The 23,404-nt window shown below is 37.8% G+C and overlaps 1 protein-coding gene across 1 annotated transcript; it reads right to left on the bottom strand.

Annotated features, from left to right (window-relative positions):
- Positions 1-689: 689 nt before the first annotated feature.
- LOC139731341 (cyclin-I-like) lies at positions 690-22,376 on the bottom strand. Its single transcript, XM_071642233.1, has 7 exons — positions 22,177-22,376; positions 20,013-20,175; positions 18,082-18,216; positions 8,800-8,874; positions 7,195-7,335; positions 6,538-6,768; positions 690-5,700 (listed from the first exon to the last, which is right to left on the bottom strand). The coding sequence occupies exons 2-7, from the start codon at positions 20,130-20,132 to the stop codon at positions 5,314-5,316; spliced, it is 1,089 nt and encodes a 362-aa protein (XP_071498334.1). The 5' UTR covers positions 20,133-20,175; positions 22,177-22,376; the 3' UTR covers positions 690-5,313.
- Between the last annotated feature and the right edge of the window lie 1,028 nt (positions 22,377-23,404).

The following is a 23,404-nucleotide window of genomic DNA, read 5'->3' as shown; positions in this document are numbered from 1 at the left end:
ATTGTATTGGCCATTGGGCACTTTCCTCTTCTGGTTTTGCCTACGTCCGTCACTTCTGAAAATTACTATAGCCATTTTTTGTTGTTGTTGCTGGAATGAGTGTGCTTTCCTAGTTCTTTCATTAGTTTGGGCAAGACAAATGTTGAGCGTGTAACAATTTATTGTATAATTGTTAGGAAAATTGGCCGCCTGTCATAGAGCATGAATATGGAACTATAGATATTGTCCTTACAAAACAATTAATGTCATTTAGCATATCTGAATCATTACCAAGAGAACATACGAGATGAATCATGTTGTATGTGTGTATGTGTATGTTTGCATAATAGGGATATATGTGTATAAATATATATGCATACAATTACTAGACGTATATACATCCCTCCTCAATAGTTGAAAAGGGATGAAGAGGAAATTTTATTTAATTCCTTTTAATGGCTGTCTTCTCTTTATTGATCTATTATAATTACATCAGGGCTGCCAACTCTCACGCATTGAGCGAGAGACTCACGCATTTTGGTCCTTTCTCACTCTAAAACTTTATTTCATTTGCATGCATTTCTATTGATCTCACTCATTTTGACTCCTAAATTATAGCATTGGCCTATGGGAGTCTCACTCTCAACTAGTTTCCAGTGTTGGCAGCCCTGTTACATATTCTTCTAGATCAGTGAATAGACCTCTCATTCACCAGTAGATTCTTGCAGCCACACTTGTTAACTATTATTCTTCACTTACAGCACACCGAATGCAAAATGGCAAAAGAAAAGCAAAGAATGCTAAACAATGACTAGTTTTCAGACAACACAAAATGCTTAAGCCTTTATTCATCCCCTTCACATCTAAGCAGTTTTCCTGATTAGACGATACAAAATGAAAACAAGCCAACAAAAAATGTAGCAGGACAGAATCTCCATCCTCAACATCATTTTTCCTCAGTCATACGGCAAATTGCGCCAGATTTATAAGAATCCTTTTGATAGGACAAATAATATATTGACAGACTTCTCCCTCCTTTCTGCTTCAACCTCTGGGATATCTAGGAAGAATTAATAAATAAGTTCTAGTCCCAGAAGGATGGAATGAAGCATGGCACATTCGAGACACCAAACGGTGTATTTTCAACGATGCTCACCGAGAATACACAGATACTCAAAAAGTTTAGGCAAATCAAATGTAAATCCATTCCCCTCTTAACAAACAAAAATTCACAGTGAAACAGATTTTGAGGAACTAGCTTGAACACATGGAAGTCAGAAGAAACAAGAATGTGTGGAAAATCTGTGCACATTATGCAGACTGGCTGGACAGTATAACCAAAATACAGGAAAACCTGTTATCTCTGGACAATGACTTTATGATTCTCCATATATCTTGGTTGAGTTCCATGTTTGTCACTGCTTTTAATTTTTCACACTACATGGACAAGACATCAATAACAGGTAGTGACATTCAAGTTTGCATATGCAAAGCCTGCACAAATTGAACAAACTCCCTCCCAAAGACCAAGTTTCCTTTTTTTCTCCCTCCATATCAGTTCCTTATATAACAAAATTAATAAGCCAATCAAATTAATACTCATTTTTCACTGCTTACTAGCAGTATCATTTGAATACAACAAGCCTCAATAATACCACTTGAATGACTACATTTGACAATTATTAAAGCAGAACGAAAAAATAAATATGAGTTGCAATTTTAGACCCACAGGAAAATCATGTTTCATAAAATTCACTCAACACACGATGGGGACAGCTCAGTAAAAATGGGCTCTATGTAAAAATGTGGAGTGAACAAATTATGAAGGATGCCAGCTGAAAGAACAATTGCGAATTTGTCTCTGCTCCTTCCATCTGAAAAAAAAAACCAAGCCATTTTATAATTTTACGTAACAATCTGTGCATTCACTTATATTTTCCCTCATATTATAAGGAAAAAGTCCATGCTAGATTGACAAGCACAGATCATTTTCAGAGAACGGAAAAATAAAGCTGATGTACACATATTGTCGATGCTTGTAAGTCTCCTCACTGCACGACACATATTCTCAAGATTTGGTTCACTTGGCCTATCTAAAGGCATCTTGATGGCTAAGGAGAGTGGATAAACCTTTGCAAGGTGGTTTACCATCCCACTTGTAATTGGTGCTACATTGGTAGCATGGGTTCCAATTCCAATCAATGAAATAAACCACATCCACCTTCCCACTTACACATCAGAAAAGATGCTAGGTTCCGGCGATGTATAATATGCTGATGGGTTTTGTCAATACACCATCCCTCACCACTCACAATATAAAAATATAGATTTCCTATTGCAGTTTACAAACATACTAAGACATTAAAATACACATATTGTAACACAAATGGGAACACAAATGAGATAGACTAAAGAGTAGAATACTGTGATTCAAGAAAGAGGTAAGATACTGGTATGAGGAGTCTAGACATGCTCTTCTTCAAATAAATTCAAACTGGTTATGTGGAGTCAAAAATCTTCACCAAACTACATGTGTACTTCTATGCATCCGTTCCGGGATGATCTGCCTAGACACGAGCTCGTGAAATCTCACAGCGTGATTTTGATGTTGGTAGTGAGCTGGCTATCACAGAAATGAGAGCATCAATGACTAGACTCCCCAGTACAGTATGCAAACTTGAGATATTAAATTGTCCACAAAATAGGTCTCTGGTCTCAGTATCTTATGATGGTGGTCTGTATTGTACAAGAGACACTTTGGAACATGTGTGCAGCAAAGCCTTTTTTTGCAAAACACACACATTACTTTATTTCCATGCAACTTGCAGTCTCAATATGATTCACAAACCCCTTCACTTATAAAGTCTTAGTCTCTTCTACTTCTGTCCCCTTCCCTTTCCCCTTCGCTGGACATTCACCAGCCAGGGCATGGTAGCATTCACCCAAATATCACCCATTCCCTGCATCAATACAATGCTTCCACTCCTCTATGCTATCAATAATACAAAACTATATATACATACGCTAAATGTCACAAAATGGCAAGGGAATATCAATATACTCTTTTCTCTGACTATATTACACACCAACATCTTCCAAGGAGATTGAACCCACATGACAAAAAGAATTGCTTTCAAGCAGTTTCGTGACAAGAGGAGATCAGTTAAAAACTCTTGTGAAATGGAATAAATGGCAATGAAGTGATGAACATTTTATATGCTTTTTAAATCGCCACACATGGGGCTTTTAACACAGTTGTCTTGTTTCCACTGTCCTGTGACATCTTTGGCATGGTTCTCCCTCAGTTGTTTCACTCATGAAATGTCATTGATTCTGCATCTGTTTTAAGCATATCCTCCATCTTTATGACTCGGCTCAGATGACATCAAGGATACCATGAAGCCGAGGGAAGTTCATACTATACAGAATCACAGTTTTTGCCTTTCAGCATGCAAAGTGAACGAGTTTCTACTGGATGATGTCACCGTCTCGCAAACAAGATTACCATTTCAAAGTCCCTGTTATATTCCATACAATGATATTCAAACTGTCAGAGCCTGTTTTTAAACTCACTGATCTTCTCGCTGTGATTTCAAAACAGCTTTCTACGGTGCATTCTCCTTTGGAATTTTACCTAGAAAAACTAGGTAGGGTAATACAAATTCCATGTTTCCACTTCAGATTTTTACAACAAAGAAAAAAAAAAATGATACATAGTACATTCAACAGCCATAAACAGAATAAATAACAATAATTAGATTTTTTTGGTCTTTTTTACATTTTTACATCATATAGAGGCCTATAAAACAAGAAATTTTGTACATTTAGGTTATAAAAATGCTCCACTACATGTTAGGGAATTGAAATCTAAATCATATACAAATCTGAGCAGCACCACGACACATGAAGCAATCACAAATGAGTGTGTAGATCAAAACAGCACATATACTGACCAAGAACTGATAGCTATTCCTATATCCTCTTTGCTTCCCAGAAACAATATGCGCAGCATTGTACTATCTCGGCATAGGCTCACGCAGTCACGTTCTGATGAGAAAGGAATGCAATAAAGCGATATCTGCCGTGAAGACTCTTCAAACCCTGTGCTGTGGCCAACTTATCTTTGTAAACTTCACCTCAGCAAAGCTTACTCTCTGGTGCTGAGAAAGTGAAGATGAAACAGTAACAAAATTTAAAGATATAAAGACAAGGTGCACACAAACAAACCATCTTTTTAATCGTCCATCTTTGTTTTTCACTGGGAGACTACCCAACTAACAAATACTTTGACCACTAAAACTAATCTCACTCTTGCAAGGAAAAACAACAAAGAAAATGAAATCTCCTTCTCGCTTCCACTGGTGACTGCTACTCCTGTATCCACAAAATGGCTTCGATGAAACATAATCACAGTGAGATGTCCAACTTTTCAAGAGGTAATTGATTTCAGTACAAAATTTCTGAGGGTAGCTCCCCAGTATCAAATAAGCCACTTTCATGACAAGAAATACTGTTGGTGTCATTAACAGTAAACTGTACAACATATCCATGTGTTGCTGTGGACAAAGGCTGCCTGTTTGGCAGCAGAAAAAATTGCTCAAATATCCAAGTGGTGAAGATTACCTGTGTTTGTTTGTTGTATTTTTTATATTTGGTGTAATTGCCACACACAAATTTCAAATATCTGTCTGGTAATCATCTCTTTTAATACTAGACAAAACCCCAAAATGAGCAGTCTGGCTATGACCTACAGTCTTATTTTTCTCTCCTTCCATAGTGATCACTTGCTTCACATGGTGATTCACACAAAGATGTCGGGAACAAGTTCACAGCACATTTTATGAGCAGCTACAATTCTGTTTCTATGCAGCACGTTTTGGCATCAACACGCTATGATCAAGGTTATGGGAATAACCCCATTCGACTGTACTGTCTAGCACATTGGAATATATCTTATTTTGATATATATATACAAACACTACAATATTGCTGTACTATACAAATCAATTTGGTGCAGTCAAAGAGGTGGATTCTACACAAGTTTCTAGGCACTGATGAAACATGGCATTTTGTCTACACAAAAAGTAGGCTAAATCACATCAAAAGAACAGAATATGAATTTCTCAATATATTAGGATGATCTTTTTTTTTCTTTTTTTACTTCGAGTAACAGCATTATCTACAATTTGCCAATGAATCAGGAAAACTCCATCACAATTACTCTTTACAAAACATGTACATAATTGTTGTCGTGACAAACACTGTTAACAACACTACAGGGCTGAGAGGCTCACAGAAAAACTTCAAGCGAGGCTTTTTCTTGTGGCTGCAGGTCTAAGTGACTGGAATGGAAGTCAGAGGAGGGTGGACCGGCACACTGTCATCCCCATCGGTACGAACCTCCTTCCCGCACGAACCTGGGGGAGAGACCGCATTCTTCCCCGGAGCAGGAGGAGGGTTGGGAACGGGGCACGATGGCAGGGCCACATCACAGGTCTCCTTGTCGACGAGCCGCTTCACCGCGCCGTACACGTTCTCGCCGAGCTCGCACTTCTTGCGCTTGGCCGTGTTTGCGGTGGCTTTCTGGGAGGTGTCCCCTTGATGTGAGGCAGAGTCGGGGGGAGAAACTGGGCGAGTGCTCGGCATGCGATGGGAGGCAGAATGGCCAAACAAGGTGAACGTAATCAGCTCACGACAATGGATGAGCCATTGACTGTCAACCTGAACAGAAGAAAGTAACATAGAATTGAAAATAAGATAGAAGAATATTCAAGGCCTCCTTTATCATGTGTACAATCAATAATGGCTTCATGTGATTCATCTTCAACTATAAAGAGCAAACACACATGTATATCATTCATTCTATTTAAGTGTCACACTCATGAAAAGCTGACATAATTGCATCACACTTTCATAGCATAGCATGAAGGCATTGGTGACTGAATATCTAAATACAATCAATCTATCAAATGAACTTACAACTGGAGAAAGCTTAATAAGCCTACTTGAAAGCAAATCACACTCTACAACATAGCATTACTCCACATTTATTGTCCACGTTTGTAGTGAATTAAATTTGCATGATTAAACAACTTATGTAACCAAAACCTAACATAAAATCGTCTTGAAAAGTACTTTAGTTGGCAATCCGCAATTCTGATACAGATGTTTTTCAATTCACAATATTTGATATTTCAGTCAAAGCAATCAATAACAGAGCAGCCACTACAGAAATTGATTTCACCAAATCTGTAAAATGTGTGTGTCAACAGCAATAAGGCAAATCCATGAGACATCACACTTATCAAGCGCTTGAGGAAATGTCCAATTTGACTGATTTTGCTGAAATAGATACAGTAGGACCATGACTTGAGCAGTGTCCCTACCCGGTTGCCATTTACAGACACAGCAAAGCAGAGTGATACATTTCACTAGGCTTTGTCCTCAGTGATTGGCTGCACAAAAAGGTATGATTTGTCTAGCCAACATATCCTCAGTAGACTTGGCACCCCCCCCCCCCCAAACTCAAATGTAACCTGAGTAAACTATTAAACTCACCTGAACCATGCGTTGCAGCACAATAGTAAGGGGAAGCCAGTCAGCAGCAAGCACTTCCAGCTCCAGGCTGAGCATGGCCAGCGCCAGAGTGGAGCCCCGGTGGGCTGCCAGCTGGTGGTTGGTCATGCACTGGCTCAACCGGCCAGTCAGCATGGAGAGGTGGCGGGATGGGGTCATGTGGTGCAGGTCTTCCAGTAGGGTGGGGCGCTGGCTGAGCAACATGGCATGGAACTGTGGGCGGGGACAAAGATGGACATGAAAGTGTGTTAGCCGCCTAAAATCTTCATGAAAAATTTGATCAGTTTCTATTGGTGTTTCTTACTGTTTTCTGTAAATATTTCCTCCTACTGATAGTTATCATTAAAGGGACAGTGTTACTCTGCTATATCCTCATGCGGCTGCTTTTTGTTCTTTACTTTGAACTTCTGCACATTACACGCAGTGATTCCATTCACACATTTCATGGTACTTTTGGCTAGCACAAATTCTTTAACCCTTGGCAGGCAAGTGCAAAATTATTGACATGTATCAACCGTCATATGACAGTATGCAGTAAGTCATCTGCTTATGCTGCCCAATAAATAAAACATTTGAGGCTCTACAATGGCCAACACCTGTGGCTTCTTGAACAAAATGATATAAAAATCAAATACTTACTATCTGTAGAAAATCCAAGCAGTTGACAAAGTTAAGCTCCCACTTGAGTTTGTCAAGCACTACGCGTTCCATGCGTAGCACTTCACTCACAGTACATCCACACTGACTGTCACGTACAAAGTCCTGAGTAGCTGGCACCATCTGTGGAGATGGAGAGATAATCATTACAATAAATCTGACACTGGGGTACACTGGTAGTAAAACAGAAAAGAAAAAATTACATATCTATATGTGTATGAAAGGCAACACTCGCAAACTCGCACACATTTACACAAATATACACATAAACAGTTCAAAGTGAACATAGCATTAACAATGACATTACTGGCATTAATTCACAATGACTTTTAACATGTTCGTTTGCTTTGTAACCGTTTCATAAAACTGGAAGAATGTACGCGTACATGTATCAATTTATAAATAAGAGAATGGAGAAAGTACAGGAACTGGTATTTGCAATGAGGGGGATTTTCATCATGCACAATGCACTGGTACCCTTCAGACTAATCAAAATATGTATGAATGTTGTACAACATTTTTTTACCAAGATGCATTATCTTGGGTCTATAAGTCAGAATAATGAAGGTACAGTCAACAATCACAATATTTGGCTGGGTTTTTGATCCTTTATTGCTAAAAAGCAAATTTGAATGCAATTTGATGAAATGCGGATGGTAAAGCATACACAAATATGGGAAGAATTCTAGAAATTGCACGTCACTCTCAGTTTTCCTGGAATGTCGACATTTCCTTGTTTAACAGGATTTTTCTGCCCTACAGTCTACCAGTACTTCCCCTGAAACCTATTCCCAGCAAAATTGTGTGTACATGTACAGTATGCAAATATGTAACTGTACATATACAGAGCAGATGACCATTAATACCATGGTACGTCATAACACTGGCTTTGAGCCAGGTGTGACCTCCTTGTGACAGTGTTTATCAGATCCACAACTTACACATCAGCCTGAAAAGAGTCAAGTCAGTCTGCACAGTTTGTACACTGTTTTCAGTCACAGCTTTTAATGCAATGCTTTTGTATAAACAGCACTGAGGGTCTCTTGTTAATACAATGTAGTGTTGATACACACATTTGCTGTGTGTGCATCTGAATTATCAAAAGCTTGGAAAAAAAAAACCTTAGAAATGTTATGTCTCGGCCTCTGACATAATGCAAACAGTAACCTTAAAGGTACATTGTAAATCAACAGTGCAGTAGTTTTATTGTCATATGAAAAATATTCTAGCCAAAATTCACACAACAACAAACATATTAGGTTTGGCCATTCTGTGGCCATTTAAAAAAAAAAAAAGGAAAAATCAGTTTATATTTCTATATTTTTTCTATGATTCTCATCAAATATTTAATAAGGATGTTACATACTTTCTTCTTCAATATAACAGAGGAAAATCATTCCATCCATTACAAAGACTGAATAAAAAATTATAACGTTTGCTCAAAAAATAACAGCAGAAACACGCTATGTTATGTCAGTCACACTATTACAGGTAACTATTTGATGGTTGTGACAGGCTAAGGTTGCTACAGGACACCACAGCAAATATTTCTAATTGATTCACATGAATAAATCAATGTCAATTTACCTCATCTTCCTCTTTCATCTTTGCTGCCAAGAAGAAACATGTGATGGCAATGCATCGCAGGTACTTGGGTCTTGCCTACAAAGAGAATGCAGAAATACATAAAAAAAACATTTGTCAACATGTTCCAACATACATTAACTCTGGCTTTTGTTTTCTTTATTTCTGCTGCAACCTATTTTGTGATATTAAGAAAACATCCTCTGTAACAGTTGCCAAAATATGGAAACTGATGTTGAAAACTTTCTAATCACAAGGCACATGTATGTATTGATCCTCTACATTTCTCTCTAAAAGTTCAGCACTCACATGACATATCACATCAAGAGTCTAGTCCTTTCCTTTCTTTTTTTTGACATCAAATGTTTGGCCAGGCAGGACAAACAAAAAGTAATAACAGAAGGAAGTGACACACAGCCTGCGTAAGCATGATACCATGCACGCAAACTGCCATATCCGCCCGTACATGTATTGTACATGTATGTACTTGCAAATCTCCAATTGCACCCTGTTCAACATCTCCTTATCATTCTCCTTTAACATGCTATAACTACCTTTTACACTGAATAAATATTGTGAGACATACCGCAAGACTAGCTTTACAGTTGTGTCATCTGACTAAACAGATTTTAATCGTTACATTTCAGGTCCATTTGAATTAACCACTTTCTGCTCTCCATTCCAAATCCCCTCAAAGATACTATTGAAGGAGACATACAAGTAGCAGTTGTCTTTTCTAGACATCTACAAGGAAGACAAGTCAAGAAATTAAGTGTACATTGTACTCTGGTCGAGCTCCCCTGTGATCTGTGAGCCAACACTTCAGTCACGTGAGGTGATTCATTTTCTGTTGCATACTATTTATACATTGACCTGGTATCTGACACTTGACAAATAGCTGACGTCAAGATGGGAGAGAAGGTGCTGTCTTCACAAAGAGCCTTAGCACTGATAATATCAGGCAGATAAGGACTTGCCAGATAACATAAACTTTGTCCAGCAATTACTGATCTACTGATCTATATGCTTATTCTCTTGAGCTGTACATGCAGCATACCAAACATGTCTGAGCAAAGGTATACAATGCATTACTAGATGCTGCCATTGCACTCTAAAATTTTCTGATCAGCTCTCAGTGGAGTTCCTCTCCTTGTGAGACAATGAAGTCTGAGGAGCCAGACTACCTGGTTCTAGTTTACAGGGCTCATGTACTAAGTGCTGTCAGGTTGGTCCTCTTATCTGACCTCAGAGGGCAGACCATGTTGTTGATCTCTTCTACTCCTGACCTTGCCATGTCAACATCAAGTCTGATAGCATCTGAAGGTTATGCCTTTCTGAGCCCCTCCCCCCACCCCCCTCCTGCATATTCTGATACATGTAGGAAGGAGAGCAGTCTGAACACAGGCGCACACACAGAGTGCTATGTACAGTGCACTGGCCGAGGATCGAGATTGATAGCATGAACCCTACAAACTGTACCCCTGGGCAGTATAATCACACCTTCAAATACATAGAGTGTATTAACATGCAGTGTATCTGAGACATCTGTTAGAATGTTTTCCAATAACATTCTTGCTGCAAATCATGCTAGTTCAGATGCATGATACAACACATACGAAGGCCAAACAAAGCTCCCCATTTTACTTGTGTTGTCATAAAATAGTGATATAATAATAATAATTTAATAACTTAATAAAAAGATGATAATAATAAAAAAACAGTGCCTCATATAATTGTCTGTAAGTGTGCAAAGGGCTTTCCATCTCTCTCTCCAGTACAGACAGCTTAATGTTATCATTACACAGGAAATTGCATGTAGCATGACTTCATACCAAAATCTAATTTTTCCTGCTACTTGGCCTCACAGGAAAATAATAATAAAAGATAACAACAACACACACATGATGTGAGCTAGGAGAGATGCAAAATCACGATCATGAAGCGGCCTCAGTCCAACTATGAAAGATCTGGTACAGTATTCAGAGGCCTACTGCATATAATGACAATCACAAGGAACTTTAATACAGCTGCTGCTGTCAATTATATTTCATTGAATGAATTGTATTTTGGCATCAACCTACACAAATATAGTTCATGTTTACTGGCCTCTAAATTAGGATACGCGCAAATCAGTCTCTTCCCTCGAGAGCATTACCGGATTATCTTTTCAGCTGACTCTGGGGTGTCTGGATAAGCTGTCTGAGTACTTGCAGCTTTGCACAGAGGGAGTAATTGTATATGATCTCTTAAATCTCTCAGATCCCCAAGTCTAGATAATATCATGCTGATTTATTTTCTGAATGCATAAATAACTAAGTTGTTGTTGGCATTGAAGTGAAATGTAGTATATTTTATCTTATGAAATGCCAAAATGTAGCCTTAGTATTACCTTATCATTTTGCAGCGTGATGACCAATGAATATGACAGCAAGCAAAATATCCGTCATTAAGATTTTCAATAAAATGAGTCTTGTCTTACAACATGAATCATTGTGTTTGCTTTGAGCAATTCTTTCCCTTTCTCCAAGATTTTGTTGATGACAGCTGGTATCAACATGTTCAGCTCAAACTGGTAATTGTGCATGCTTTTAATGTTATGAAAACACATTTATTCCTTGATTTTCTTGCAATTCCTTTTGGGGCTTTTCTTCTTCTTCTTTTGTGGTTTTTTCGTCTTAAATCATCCTGAAATAGACTTGCATCAAGGAACATGGAAGATGTACATGTACTTCATGCAACATTTTGATGATTTTTAATGTTTCAAAATGTCTAGCATAGGACTTGTTGTTCCACATGTTTAATACTGCACTGCACATGCTGTCTGTTCAAGAGCCCACCAGGCCTCCTCCTTCCCCTCAGCAAGACACATATAAATTGTACAATGCTTTGGAAATTAGCCTATAGATGAGGATAACTGCAAGTTGTGGACAGTGTGTTTCTTGGATTGTGGTACATAACTGGTCATCGTGGATATAATTTTCTGCAAAGACAGGAGGAGAGTGTTAAAATACTGTTGTATTCAAACAGTTCAGGATCTGTATAGTGAACTCACATCCAATAATACAATGTATTGTTTGCATGTACCAGGTACCTACAGCAGAATTGATGACATTTTAATACTTGCCTTTCATAGGTTGCTACAGCCAAGCTATAAAGGGACTGCGCAACAAAGGATAAACCCCTGCTCACAGACTTCTCTTTTCTTCTTTTGTTCAGGTCCCCAGACAGCGTATTCAGTTTGTGCTATAAAAGCCTTTAAAGTCAATACTTTAGCAGTAGAACTAGAATGCAGATCTCTGCAATTGAGCAACGCACAATTGTACAAGCTATCATGCATGTGATAGAAGGGTTTGTGTCATGTGAACGACAAATGAAAAAACAGACATGAACTCTGGCAATTTTCCACATTCCATGAAATCTGTATTTATGACTACTTGCTACATTCCAAGTGACTTAACTACTGTAATCATCAACAAGCATTTCACATACTGTTCACGAGTGTTGAAAAACACATTTCACTTTTATTCAAACGCCATGTATTACATGTGTAGGCCTACAGGTACAGTACATGTACCAGGGAGGTGTTTTCTCACCTCCCTGCATGTCCAGTACAACGTATGCAAATCATACACTGGCACCACTAGTTACGCTGGTGATTTGAATATTCTCTGTTTCTCTAAGACACTGAAAATATCTTGTATGCTGAGTATTTCTAATTTCAAGATATCAAATTCAAATACTACTTGTACAAATACAATGTATGTGCTATAAACACACAGGTAGAGGGGAACAGAGCATTGCTCTGTCGTTGCATCAGTACAAGCCTGGATTGCAGTACATGTACTGTAAGAATGGTGCAAGAGGGGAGGAGTGAGGTCAGAAACACAAACAATAGACTTTGCACAGAATGAAATGTATGTGCAATGAGGCTGCAAATGGATAAAAGGGGAAATTACTTCAGCTTATGTGAATGTCAATAGATGCAAGTTCGATCAGCCACACCTGCTTTACTAATTGCCAACTTGAAAACTGATAAGTACGGGTCATGTACGTGCAAATTACCATAAATTATATTATCCAGATGGATTAAATGACAGCTACTTCCCATAAGACTAAATGAGTGCATTGTGCTTGTTACTATGATTGAGGTACCTTCTGTCCTCTGTCTTTGGCCATATACATGTATTGAAAATACAAGACCACTGCTGTGACTCAACAGCATAAATCTTTGATAGCAGTCTCCAACTGCATGTTACTGCATGATACACCACAAACTCACCATTATAAGTAAATAATTACAAATAAAAAGAAGAGAAATGACTTACCCACAGAAAAAAATTATTGACTGGATTTAATACGAGCAGCGACAGCTTTCTACATTTTACTCTGTCACTGACTAGTCTACTTTTACCAAAACAGTTACTAAACTTATTTGGAAGAGTTGTTTGTTTGTATGTTTGTTTGGGCATTGCCTTTTTCTTCTTACTTATGTGCACATCTGATGGAAATTTTGAAGAATATGATGTAATTGTCATAGTAACAGTTCCGTTTTATTTTGCTAAATTAGTACTGTTGTGATGCACAAACCTTTAAGACTACAAGGGAAACAATCCAAGAAATATATCGGTGTGGTCAGGAAAAACCAACCAAAAACAAACAGGGTCTGGCAAGAAAACACCCCAGATGAAACTAAGCTGCAAGCGAACAATTCAATACACAGACAGCAGTACTCTGTGACCTACGTGCATGTTAACACGTACGAGTCGGTGAAGAGCCTGGACTGCACAAGGTGTATGCAAGTTTGTGCACATTTCCCAAAGCTGAAGCCCACATTCTGTGAGGCTGGAGAGAGCAAAGGTCATAGATCCAAATCAATACAACCCCATTCCCAACCCCACACAGAGCTTTCCTAGTTGTCATGTTCTGACATGAATACCTGCACGCATTCTACTGGAGTCTATCTGAATGACTTCTTCACAATTTTCTTGAATGCTTGGGTGTAAGCCAAGGGGAGTGCATTGCCATTTCATACAACTCTACTCAAGTGTGAAATTATTGTAAAAGCAGAATAGCAATATTCAACCGATCTACCTATCTCTTTATCAACATCAACGACAGCCATCACAGACAATTCTATATCAGTCTCAATTTCCTTTGCATTGCACACAATTGCTGCCAAGGACAAACATACAAACAGAGACTCCAACTCTCCTGCTTTCGACGGGAGACCACTCCGAAAGCCCGTTTTTGCAAAATCTCCCGTTTTCCCGCTTGAGATTTAATTTCTCCCACCCTGGCTCTGTGTCTCCTGTTGGAAAGCATTTCTTTACTTATTGCCACTGTATGCTTAAAAATAAGCTTTAGATAGCACGAGAGAGCATCTAGAACCCTAGAGCTTGGACCCCGGCAGCAAAGAACTTTGCGCTCGTGATGTGCGCTTCGCACACATCAACTTGGAGTCTCCCGTTTGCTAGGGGTTTCAGGCGGGAGAATCTCCAGATCAGAAGGTGCTTGGGGTTGGAATCTCTGTACAAAGTCTACACAGGTTAACATATGACGTTTAACTCTGCTACTTGTGTCATCAGATTAAAACAAAGGACAATTATTATGATGACCTTAATGAGAACGTCAGAGTATTGATTTTTTCAGAAATTAGATACACAGCACTTAACGGGGAGAGAACAGACTGGGTGACACTTTAAGTCCTATATGTCATGTCATATGAACTGTTTAGGGCAAGTCCAAGATAAGGTCCCCTCAGAATGCAAAATTTCATCTTTGCTCAATATTGACATGTTTGGTATCATTTTGAAGCTTATGAGTTGAAGTTTTGATTTCCATGGAGGAAAAAATGATATTATGTAATTTTATGCAAATTTCAAGGGCTTCATTTGCATAAATGTGAAACACAGCGTTACGTATGGGACATTTATAAAAATTCATATTAATTCAAAGGAAAGCAAATGATATTTTATTAATATGTGGACATAAGAAGTTCATCAAATAGTTTAACTTGGTATAAAAATTTAGGGATTATGCAAATGATTATGCAAATTAGCTCGTGTCCTATCATGAGATGTCCCATACGTAACAAATTGAGGTCATTTTTTTAGGTTTTTTCTGAAATTGCTGAGGATATTTTAATGCCCTTTTGGAAAGTTCTAATTTATGGTTTAGAGAAATTAAATACCATAGAAAAAGAAAAAAAAAGTAAAAGAGATATTTTTTATTAGGCATTGAAATAATGTTACGTATGGGACAAATGCGTTACGTATGGGACATCCTCATACATATTGCATGTGAATGCATGTAGCTAGCTGGGAAGGTCTCTCAGTACACAAATGGTCAATCATCCTGAAGAAAGCATCCCAACATTGTAGCTACTTTTGGAGTTTTAGACACTTGAAACAATGCATGTACTTGACTGAACAATTTTCAGAAAGGGGTAGGGGAAAATGGCAAAATACACAATGAAAAATCAGCATTAAAGGGATGGTATAGTTTTTGTAGAAATGGGGATTCAGTTTTCAACATTTAATGAGATGATTGGAAACCAATTATGTATGAATTACTAAAGAGCATACACAATCCTAAGACTAGAGGAATTCAAAGTTTATATGACGGAGATCCAATTTGAAATGGTTGTGATATATACAAAAAATGTATAAAGTAAAATGATTCCTTTTTATTGCAAGTGATACACAAATTTTCCTTATTCAGTTTCAATAGTAGCCACGACAAAATTCATGGGTATACATACTGAGGTGTGACTCGAATCAATGACCTGACTGCTAGACAGACATCATCTACTCGATCACTGGGGTTCCACGCAGCAAGTATTGCTTATTTATTGAAATTCATATTTCTTGTGTCAAGTCATTTTTTATTGAAACTAAATGGCAAACTGCCCTTCATCAATGGAAGTAAACACTTTAAACTATTCAATTTTTCAGTAGTAACTATCCTGATAAAAATAGGGCATACATACTCAGGTTGGTCATAAAAAATATAGAATATGATTAAATATGATTATGATGGTAAATATATGGGGAATATTGTTCCCTTGTCAATCTGGAACAGTATTTGAGTAATTTCAACTGATTCTACCTCAATGATTATGCAAAAATTTGTTTATGGGTATTTTGCCAAATTAATTTGCAAAATACCCATATAAACTTGGTTCTCCACACACTAAACGAATGGGGGACAAAGGGCATGCATACTCGGGTTGGTCATAAAAATATAAAAATACGATTGACTATGATTATGATGGTGAATATTCGGGGAATAATGTTTCCTTGACAATCTGGATCAGTATTTGAGTAGTTTCAACTGATTTTACTACAATAATTATGCAAAATACCCATAAACATGGTTCTTCACACACTAAATGAATGGGGGACAAACTGTCCCATACGTAACTGTCCCATACGTAACACGTCATGTCTGTCTTTAATTAGAACCTGTAATTAGATCTTTTTGCCTAATGACATGAAGCTTACCTGTGATAATCTTGAGTGTTGTGACTTTCATCACAGTGAGTTACAAGTTGTAGAATGAAATACTTTCAGAGAGTTTTGAGGTTGAAAAAAATGTTCAAAAAAACAAAAGTTTTCTGGTCCCATACGTAACGGCACATATTTTCTCTTCTAGCATAAAATTGTCAAGGTCATTTTTCTCAATTTTTTACATGTTTATACTTCTCCTAGATATCAATCACCATGATGAAGTTCAATATGATCAAAGGCCATTAACACTATTTTTCAGGTCATAAAAGTCTCTGAATGTCCCATACGTAACGCGCGCATTATCTTGGACTTGCCCTTTACTGTATTTATCAATGACCTGACATGTTTGCTCAGGCATTTATGGGCGTATGATTCATTAGAAAATAATGTCATAAAAGCTTTGCCAGCCTGATTATCTTACAAATCTGCATGTGACCATAAAGCAATAAAAGCAAATCAGGTTTCAAGAAAAGGCAGGATAGGAAAACAATGCTTCACCAAATTTGAAGTACCACTCATAGTAAGCTTTAATCCATTAATCTGTTTCAACTAAATATGCATGCTTTGCATACTCTACTTTAATAGTTTGATTACAGGAAGATTTCTATGCAGATTATAGATTATTTGATAAGTGTCTCATGTGATTAAAAGTCCCCCCCCCCTCAACATGTCTCATGAAAAGTGTATGATAAACCTTCAGTCTGAGCCCTTGTTAAATGGGCAAAGTCATAGAATTTGCAATGTTACATGCATGTTACATGTACCACCTTTTAGTGTGAGTAGTCTTGTACAGTGGTTCTTTTGAAAACCCCTTCTCTTTAATTAAAAACTAGGACTGCACAATACTGAACTTGCTGCACAATTTTGGAGAAAGACAATTACAAACACACAACTATTAATAACATTCAAGAATAGAAACAAATTTTGTCACATATTTCATCAAGCCAAACTATACAAGCTGTCTTGTCTGTCAGACTGTCACGGTGTAGGTATAAACATAAAAGCAAAGCTCTGAGTCATCCATCTGGGTCTAATTTGGGAAGCACCCCTCCGAACATCGCTGGCCTCGATACAGTCACCAACACTCATTCCCAATATCCAGAACCAGGTCTGGCTACGAATCAATTTCCCTCCTTCCTATTTTCCTTTCTCCCCAGGTCACTAGCAACAGCTCTGATTAAATCACCTTTCACAAACTGACACTGCTATCATGACATACAAGGACAGGTTAGAGGAAGAGAGATTGAAAATAGAATACAGTAAAATCTCCTTCAAAAGTCCTCCCTTTCAAGTCCCCCCCCCCCCCCCTTGATCCTATGGAGCTTTCATATACATGTATTTAAAACAGAGAAACATACATGGTGTTAAGATGAACTGCACTAAATTTTGATTACTGCCAACTACTGCGTATGATTTGTGTGCACTAACAGCCTGCTTCTCTCAGTCATAGTGTAGAAGGTCGTACCTTTAACAATCTGATGACTGCCTTTAATCCATGATGGAACTACATTTTGAAAGGATGTCCTACCAGCATCTGTGAATACCTTCTTTATTTCCCACAATGACATTTTCTCTTTTATCATGGCATTTGAGTTTAGGGATCCCAAGTGATAAATGAAACACAGAAAGCAGAGTGCAAAGCGAAACAAGTTGTACTCTTTTGTAGAAGAAGCTACTGTTAAAGTGAACAGCTAGGTAGACTGTTAGACAAACACAAAACAATTGTTGAAGGTGTGGCACGAGGTTTTATAAGTTGGAAAAATTGTACCAAGCCTACCTTCACTGCCGTGAGGAAGTGATCCAGCAACGTGACACTTAGCATGAATGTTTCTGGACAGAAACGGAACTTGACATTCAGTTCCAACAACCACTGCACCATCTCATCTCGCTGACTGGGCCCGATCTCTGCCTCCTGCACACATAGGAACATAAAGATACTCGTCACATAGATATCCTAATTTTCACCTTTTGTATACAAGCACTTTGAAGTTGAAGCTGCTACTACATACTATTCATGACAGACAAATGCACCAGTACATATTGACCCTTTGCTAAAGAACTTGACCTCGTTAGAAAAGAAATAATTTGTTCAAGTTTTTTTCTTTGTTTTGCTTTCATGTTTGTATTATTTTCTTGGAGGGGGAGGGCATTGAAGTCAAATGTAATACAGAATCAGCAGATACAGGGAATAATTTTCAAACTCAAATTTGATTAGCAATTTCAGCTGATGAAAAATATCTTCAATGATATCCTGTACACTTCAATGTAAGAAAACTGCTACACAAAAGTTAGTTTGTGTAGCAGTGGTGTAAAAATGCATAGCAAATTGCGATGCGATACCAGGAAAATTATTCCCTAAGATAGAAGATCACTAGAGAACAAATTGATACATTACTCTTGACAAAATTCAACAAAGATAAATAAGACATTAATATTAATTAGAGTTCTACACTGATTACCTGGTACAGACATAATCTTCTACCAAGCTCCATTTTTAATACGAGTATAAAGTAACTGAGATCATTTCCTCTCTCCTCATATGCATATCATATTTACTTAAAAATAAGATTTGAATGGTAACCAAATCTCTCTTAAAGTGTTGGAAAAGAAAGGAAAGAATGAGAAAACAGAACTTTTAATTTCCTTTTTTTATACTGTGAATACCAAACTTATAACATTGAAATTGTTTGAATTACCCCTGTGCTACAAGAGTCCAGTCCAACATTACCCAAAAACCTTTATGCACTGGACATGTTATGTTTACAACTCATTCTGCCCATTGAAAGGTAACAACGAGCAGAATGTACGTATGCACAGACGAATCAGCTGCAAACACCCTTACCTGTGGCCCCATGCTAGTCAGTGTGCATGTACAGTGGACTTTTATGGGCATCTTAGATGGTGTGTGTGTGTTAAAGAGCATTTCCAAAGTGGCCATTTTTTTTTTTTTGGTGCTTGTTTGTATTTTATGATTATCCCATGAATCCATGATACTGAACATTAAATCAGTTATTTTCTCATCATGCTTACATTTGCAGAGTAGGATGATCCTAAATCATTGTGTATTTAATGAAGTTGAATGATTGCTGTTTTCGTTTCTACTTCCAATTTTCAGACTTACACCCTTAATCAATCATACCTTCAGCGATTTACAAAACTGCTATTACAAAGCCTACAGCAAAAATCTTCCCAACCTTGAGATTTCGACTTTTCCTTTACACATTTGGGTTCTTTTTTATCAACTCTGAATATCGTATTTAATGCTGGGTGTGAATGTTCATATCTTATTTTTGGAGCATAATTTCTAATGCGATAACATATACTATTCATCATACCCCATATGATTTAGCACTTGGGTTGTCTTTTGGGTATAGGCCTAATAGTTGTTGGTTCAACAAACTCATCAATCAATGAAAAACATGCCAAAATCTACTTTGAAAATATGTCTTAAATGAACTCACAATTCATGCATGAGAATGGATAAGTAATTTACAAAGAGGGGTCCAAACAACTAGTGCTTTCCTGGAAATTCATTACGTGTAAGTACTATATTCAACTCCTGGTCTTATTGACAATATCAAGTTTTCTTGTTTGTTTGTTTTTTAATATCTAAAGAATGAAAACTGAGTACAGATTAAACAAAGGACATATAATATTTACAGATTGACTTCATAACTAAAAGAAAAAAGTTGGAGGTAAAACACTTACACTGTTGTTTGGGGGCTTTATGAGCAGAGGTTTCCATGACTGGTGTTCCTTGTTGATGGCGCTGCACAAACGAGTGCGAAGCTCCTTCAACTGGACTCTTTTAACAGAGCTGTCCAACATTGTGACACCAGTCTACCGTCTCACTCTTAGCTACCAAGGGGACCTGCCAATGAATCGATACATTTTTATAAAATAAATCACACAATTCAATACCAGTATAATCTCATAACTGATTTACTGAATCAGAGAATATGATTTAGTGTTCCATGATTTGAGAGTATAACTTTTTTTGCATCTCATGTGTAATATGAACAAGTGTCGTGTGACCTGTGATAGATGCACAAACATGACTGAACATACAAGGCAATTTTCTGAGATTCCAAAAGAATGCTAAGGATGATGCTATACTAAGTACTCAATTAAGTTTAATCACAACTGCTTTGATATTCATCTTATTTTGCTTTTACCAAAATGTTTACATTCTCCTTGCCTTTCTACTGGTTTCTTTATGGTTACACCATGTCCAGAATTTCGTATTAGTTGCTATAGATTTACCACCTTAAATATCTCCAGTTGGCATTTTGGCCTGAATGTCGATAACATTATCAATTGCTTAATTCACATGAGATTCACTTACTAAATACTAGTACCTGACATGGGAAAAAAATTAATTGATCAATATTCAAGCATATTTTGGTTAGATTCTAGGTCAAAGTTTCTATATTATTGTCTTTTCCAGAAGGCACTATTCAGATTCGCCTGCTTAAAAATTGCCAACAATTTATCCACATCAGACAGAGAGCAAAAATTTACTGCACTGCTGGTACGAGTTTTAGCTTAAGGGAAGGCCAAACTTTGTAACTGAATAGTCTACCTAAACAAGCAACAATAGGCCCGTTCACACACAGGGGAAAAAGTGAGATTTAAAAATCGATTTTCTTATCGCGATCAAAATTTCGAAATTTTTTCCTGTGTGGACAGAAAAATTTCACTAATTTTCGCGACCCTAGTTGCGATCCAACTCGCACTATTAGTGCGATTTTTCAGAATAATCGCAATTATTTTGCCTAGCGTTGTGTGTGTGAGCGCGATCGACATTCGGAAATCTGTATTTTTAATCCCATCGTTCGTAGCGCGTGAACGTCAGCATTATTGGGACCGCGGGGTCAGTCTTCGGTCATGCAAGTTTTGCGCAGTTGCAATTTGGCCTCTGATCGTTCTTTCCTTGCTGCGAAGTGCGATTTTTCCTTGCGTATGAATGGTCGAAAAAAAAAATCGAAATTTGGATCACGATTGTAATTTCGATTTTCGTTGTGTGTGCACGGGCCTTATAAGTGCAAAAGCTATTGACATCGCTTCATATGCTCCGTCATCTTATCTTGTCTTGTCTTGGCGAAGCGAAGATGCCCACAATCAATACATGTAGGTTGATTATCATGGCACTAGGGTCAAGGGATGCCAACCAAGCCTGACCTGTCCTGCGTTGACCTTCAAAGCTGCTACTTACACTGTACAATATTGCTTTCTTTCTTTTTTAAAATAATCTATTTGTACATTGCGCTGCATTGCTAGAAGAACTAGATTCTAGATCTAACGTTTTTAGAGCTAGTCAGTATACGTATGGTAGTGAAATACAATGTCAAGAAAGTTCTAGAATGTGAAGTAGACTTTCTCTACTTACTGGTCTAGTTAAGATGAGAAGAGAAAAGACCATCTCACATCTGATATAAACGTCTTCTGTCTAACCGTTACTACTGTACGAGTACAGTGGTCCCACAACAAAATTGTCAAAAACAATCACCGGCTTTATCACTGGGTGGATACCGACACTGTTTAGTGTTAAAAAAAGGCAAAAATAAGACAAATCACTGAATAGATAACAATATTCTTAAACTTACCTTCTCATTCATTCCTACTATGAGATTCCGTAAACATTATTGACCCATCACAATCACTATCAAAAATGACAACACACTCGAGGGTCTACTAGATAGGATTCAAATAGGCCTAGGTTAGCCTACTTTGTTTTGTTACGAGCCGGAGAAGTTCGTTAGGCGTTACTGCAGAAACCGCCCAATACACAACGGCCAGCAACGCTGGGTTGCGTCGACAGCCTACGCTACCGGCTCGGCAGAAATAATTTGCCAAAACTGAATCGTCTTACCTTCTCCCAAAAACAGCGGCACAAGCGACGCCTGAACGAACCACCCTGATCCATAAGCGTCCGTGAAGACCTGGAAAGCCGATCTAGTTCATTGTTGTCTCCATTTTGATTAACTTACTCTAATTTAGGTATAAATAATAAAAATAAAAATGAAAACAATTCCGGACCCGTACAGAAATTTTCTTCCGTCGCCGGCTTCGTACGGGGTACGCTTGTTTACCACACAGAGCCAAGTCGCCCCAATCATTGTTTACTGGGCCTATTCACATGTCCTAGATGACAAATTAGTCCGCGTGTCAATGTCAAAAGTAAGTAATTGTTTGAAGTTTTCCATGTCTTGATGATCCCTTTATAGGCATGATACATATTACAGTAAAACAGTAACATAACAATCATATGCAGATTTATTACCCGTTTGAGGCATTTATATACCAGTGACTACATTAAGATTACGCCAGTAGCGTAGTCATATCGATCAGCTGGTCTGTTGTGCTACGACCTTTCAATCATACATGCAAAAATCCCCTTCGTCACGTATTGTACGTCACTTGAGCTGTTCACGATCGTTTTTCCTCATCCCAACCCACATCTAGTTCCGTTCTTACGCTCCCGGAAATCGGTACGAAAAACTGCAAAATACACCGCAACAAATTAGTAATTTCTTTGCAGACATTTCCTCTTTAGAAAGAAATGTCTCTACTTCTATAGATCTTTCTTTTTTCTATCTTAACAATTATTGTAAGATATTTTAAAACAAATGAAATTCATCGTCAGGAGTTCCATTGCCCATATAAACGCACGTACCCTACTCTCTACGCCGCTAATAACGACGATTTCGCAGCTAGCGAGCCGAGAGTGGGCGGGCGGACAATAGGTGGCAGCTGACGAGAGCGCCAAATTCAAACGGTCTCTTGGCTTTTTGTCGGCCCCTGGATATTCGTACTCACTGGCTGTTTACGAAGCCATTGCTCTTCATTGTTTACTCGCAGACAAAGGGGCCGGGTACTGATGGCGGCTTTTAGATATATGGAAGGCGCTCGAAGTTCAAGAAGTATTTTTTCCCCCAAACAAACATCGTAAAGACAGTGACAAAACTGATCTATATATTCTTTATCATAACTTAGAATGTTTTAATCACACTAAGCATATTTTTTGAGTGACCGTTTATTGAAACAAAAGACCATCGACTATTTAAAACAATAAATCTAGTAATCTCACTTGCGATATA

This window comes from Diadema antillarum, unplaced genomic scaffold (assembly GCF_040938485.1).
Source record: "Diadema antillarum isolate AM-2024a unplaced genomic scaffold, OU_Dant_1.0 seq00000368_RagTag, whole genome shotgun sequence".
Classification (NCBI taxonomy): Eukaryota; Metazoa; Echinodermata; class Echinoidea; order Diadematoida; family Diadematidae; genus Diadema; species Diadema antillarum.
This window is presented reverse-complemented; position numbering and strand designations above follow the sequence as displayed.

Bases quoted from the DNA above. Each gene is read 5' to 3' on its own strand.
- LOC139731341 (XM_071642233.1), bottom strand. From the start codon at position 20,132: ATGTTGGACAGCTCTGTTAAAAGAGTCCAGTTGAAGGAGCTTCGCACT. The intron at 8,875-18,081 runs GTAGGCTTGGTA...TTCTCTTTGTAG, and splicing joins ACTTCCTCACGGCAGTGAAG to GCAAGACCCAAGTACCTGCG. The intron at 6,769-7,194 runs GTAAGTATTTGA...CCCCGCCCACAG, and splicing joins GCTTGGATTTTCTACAGATA to TTCCATGCCATGTTGCTCAG.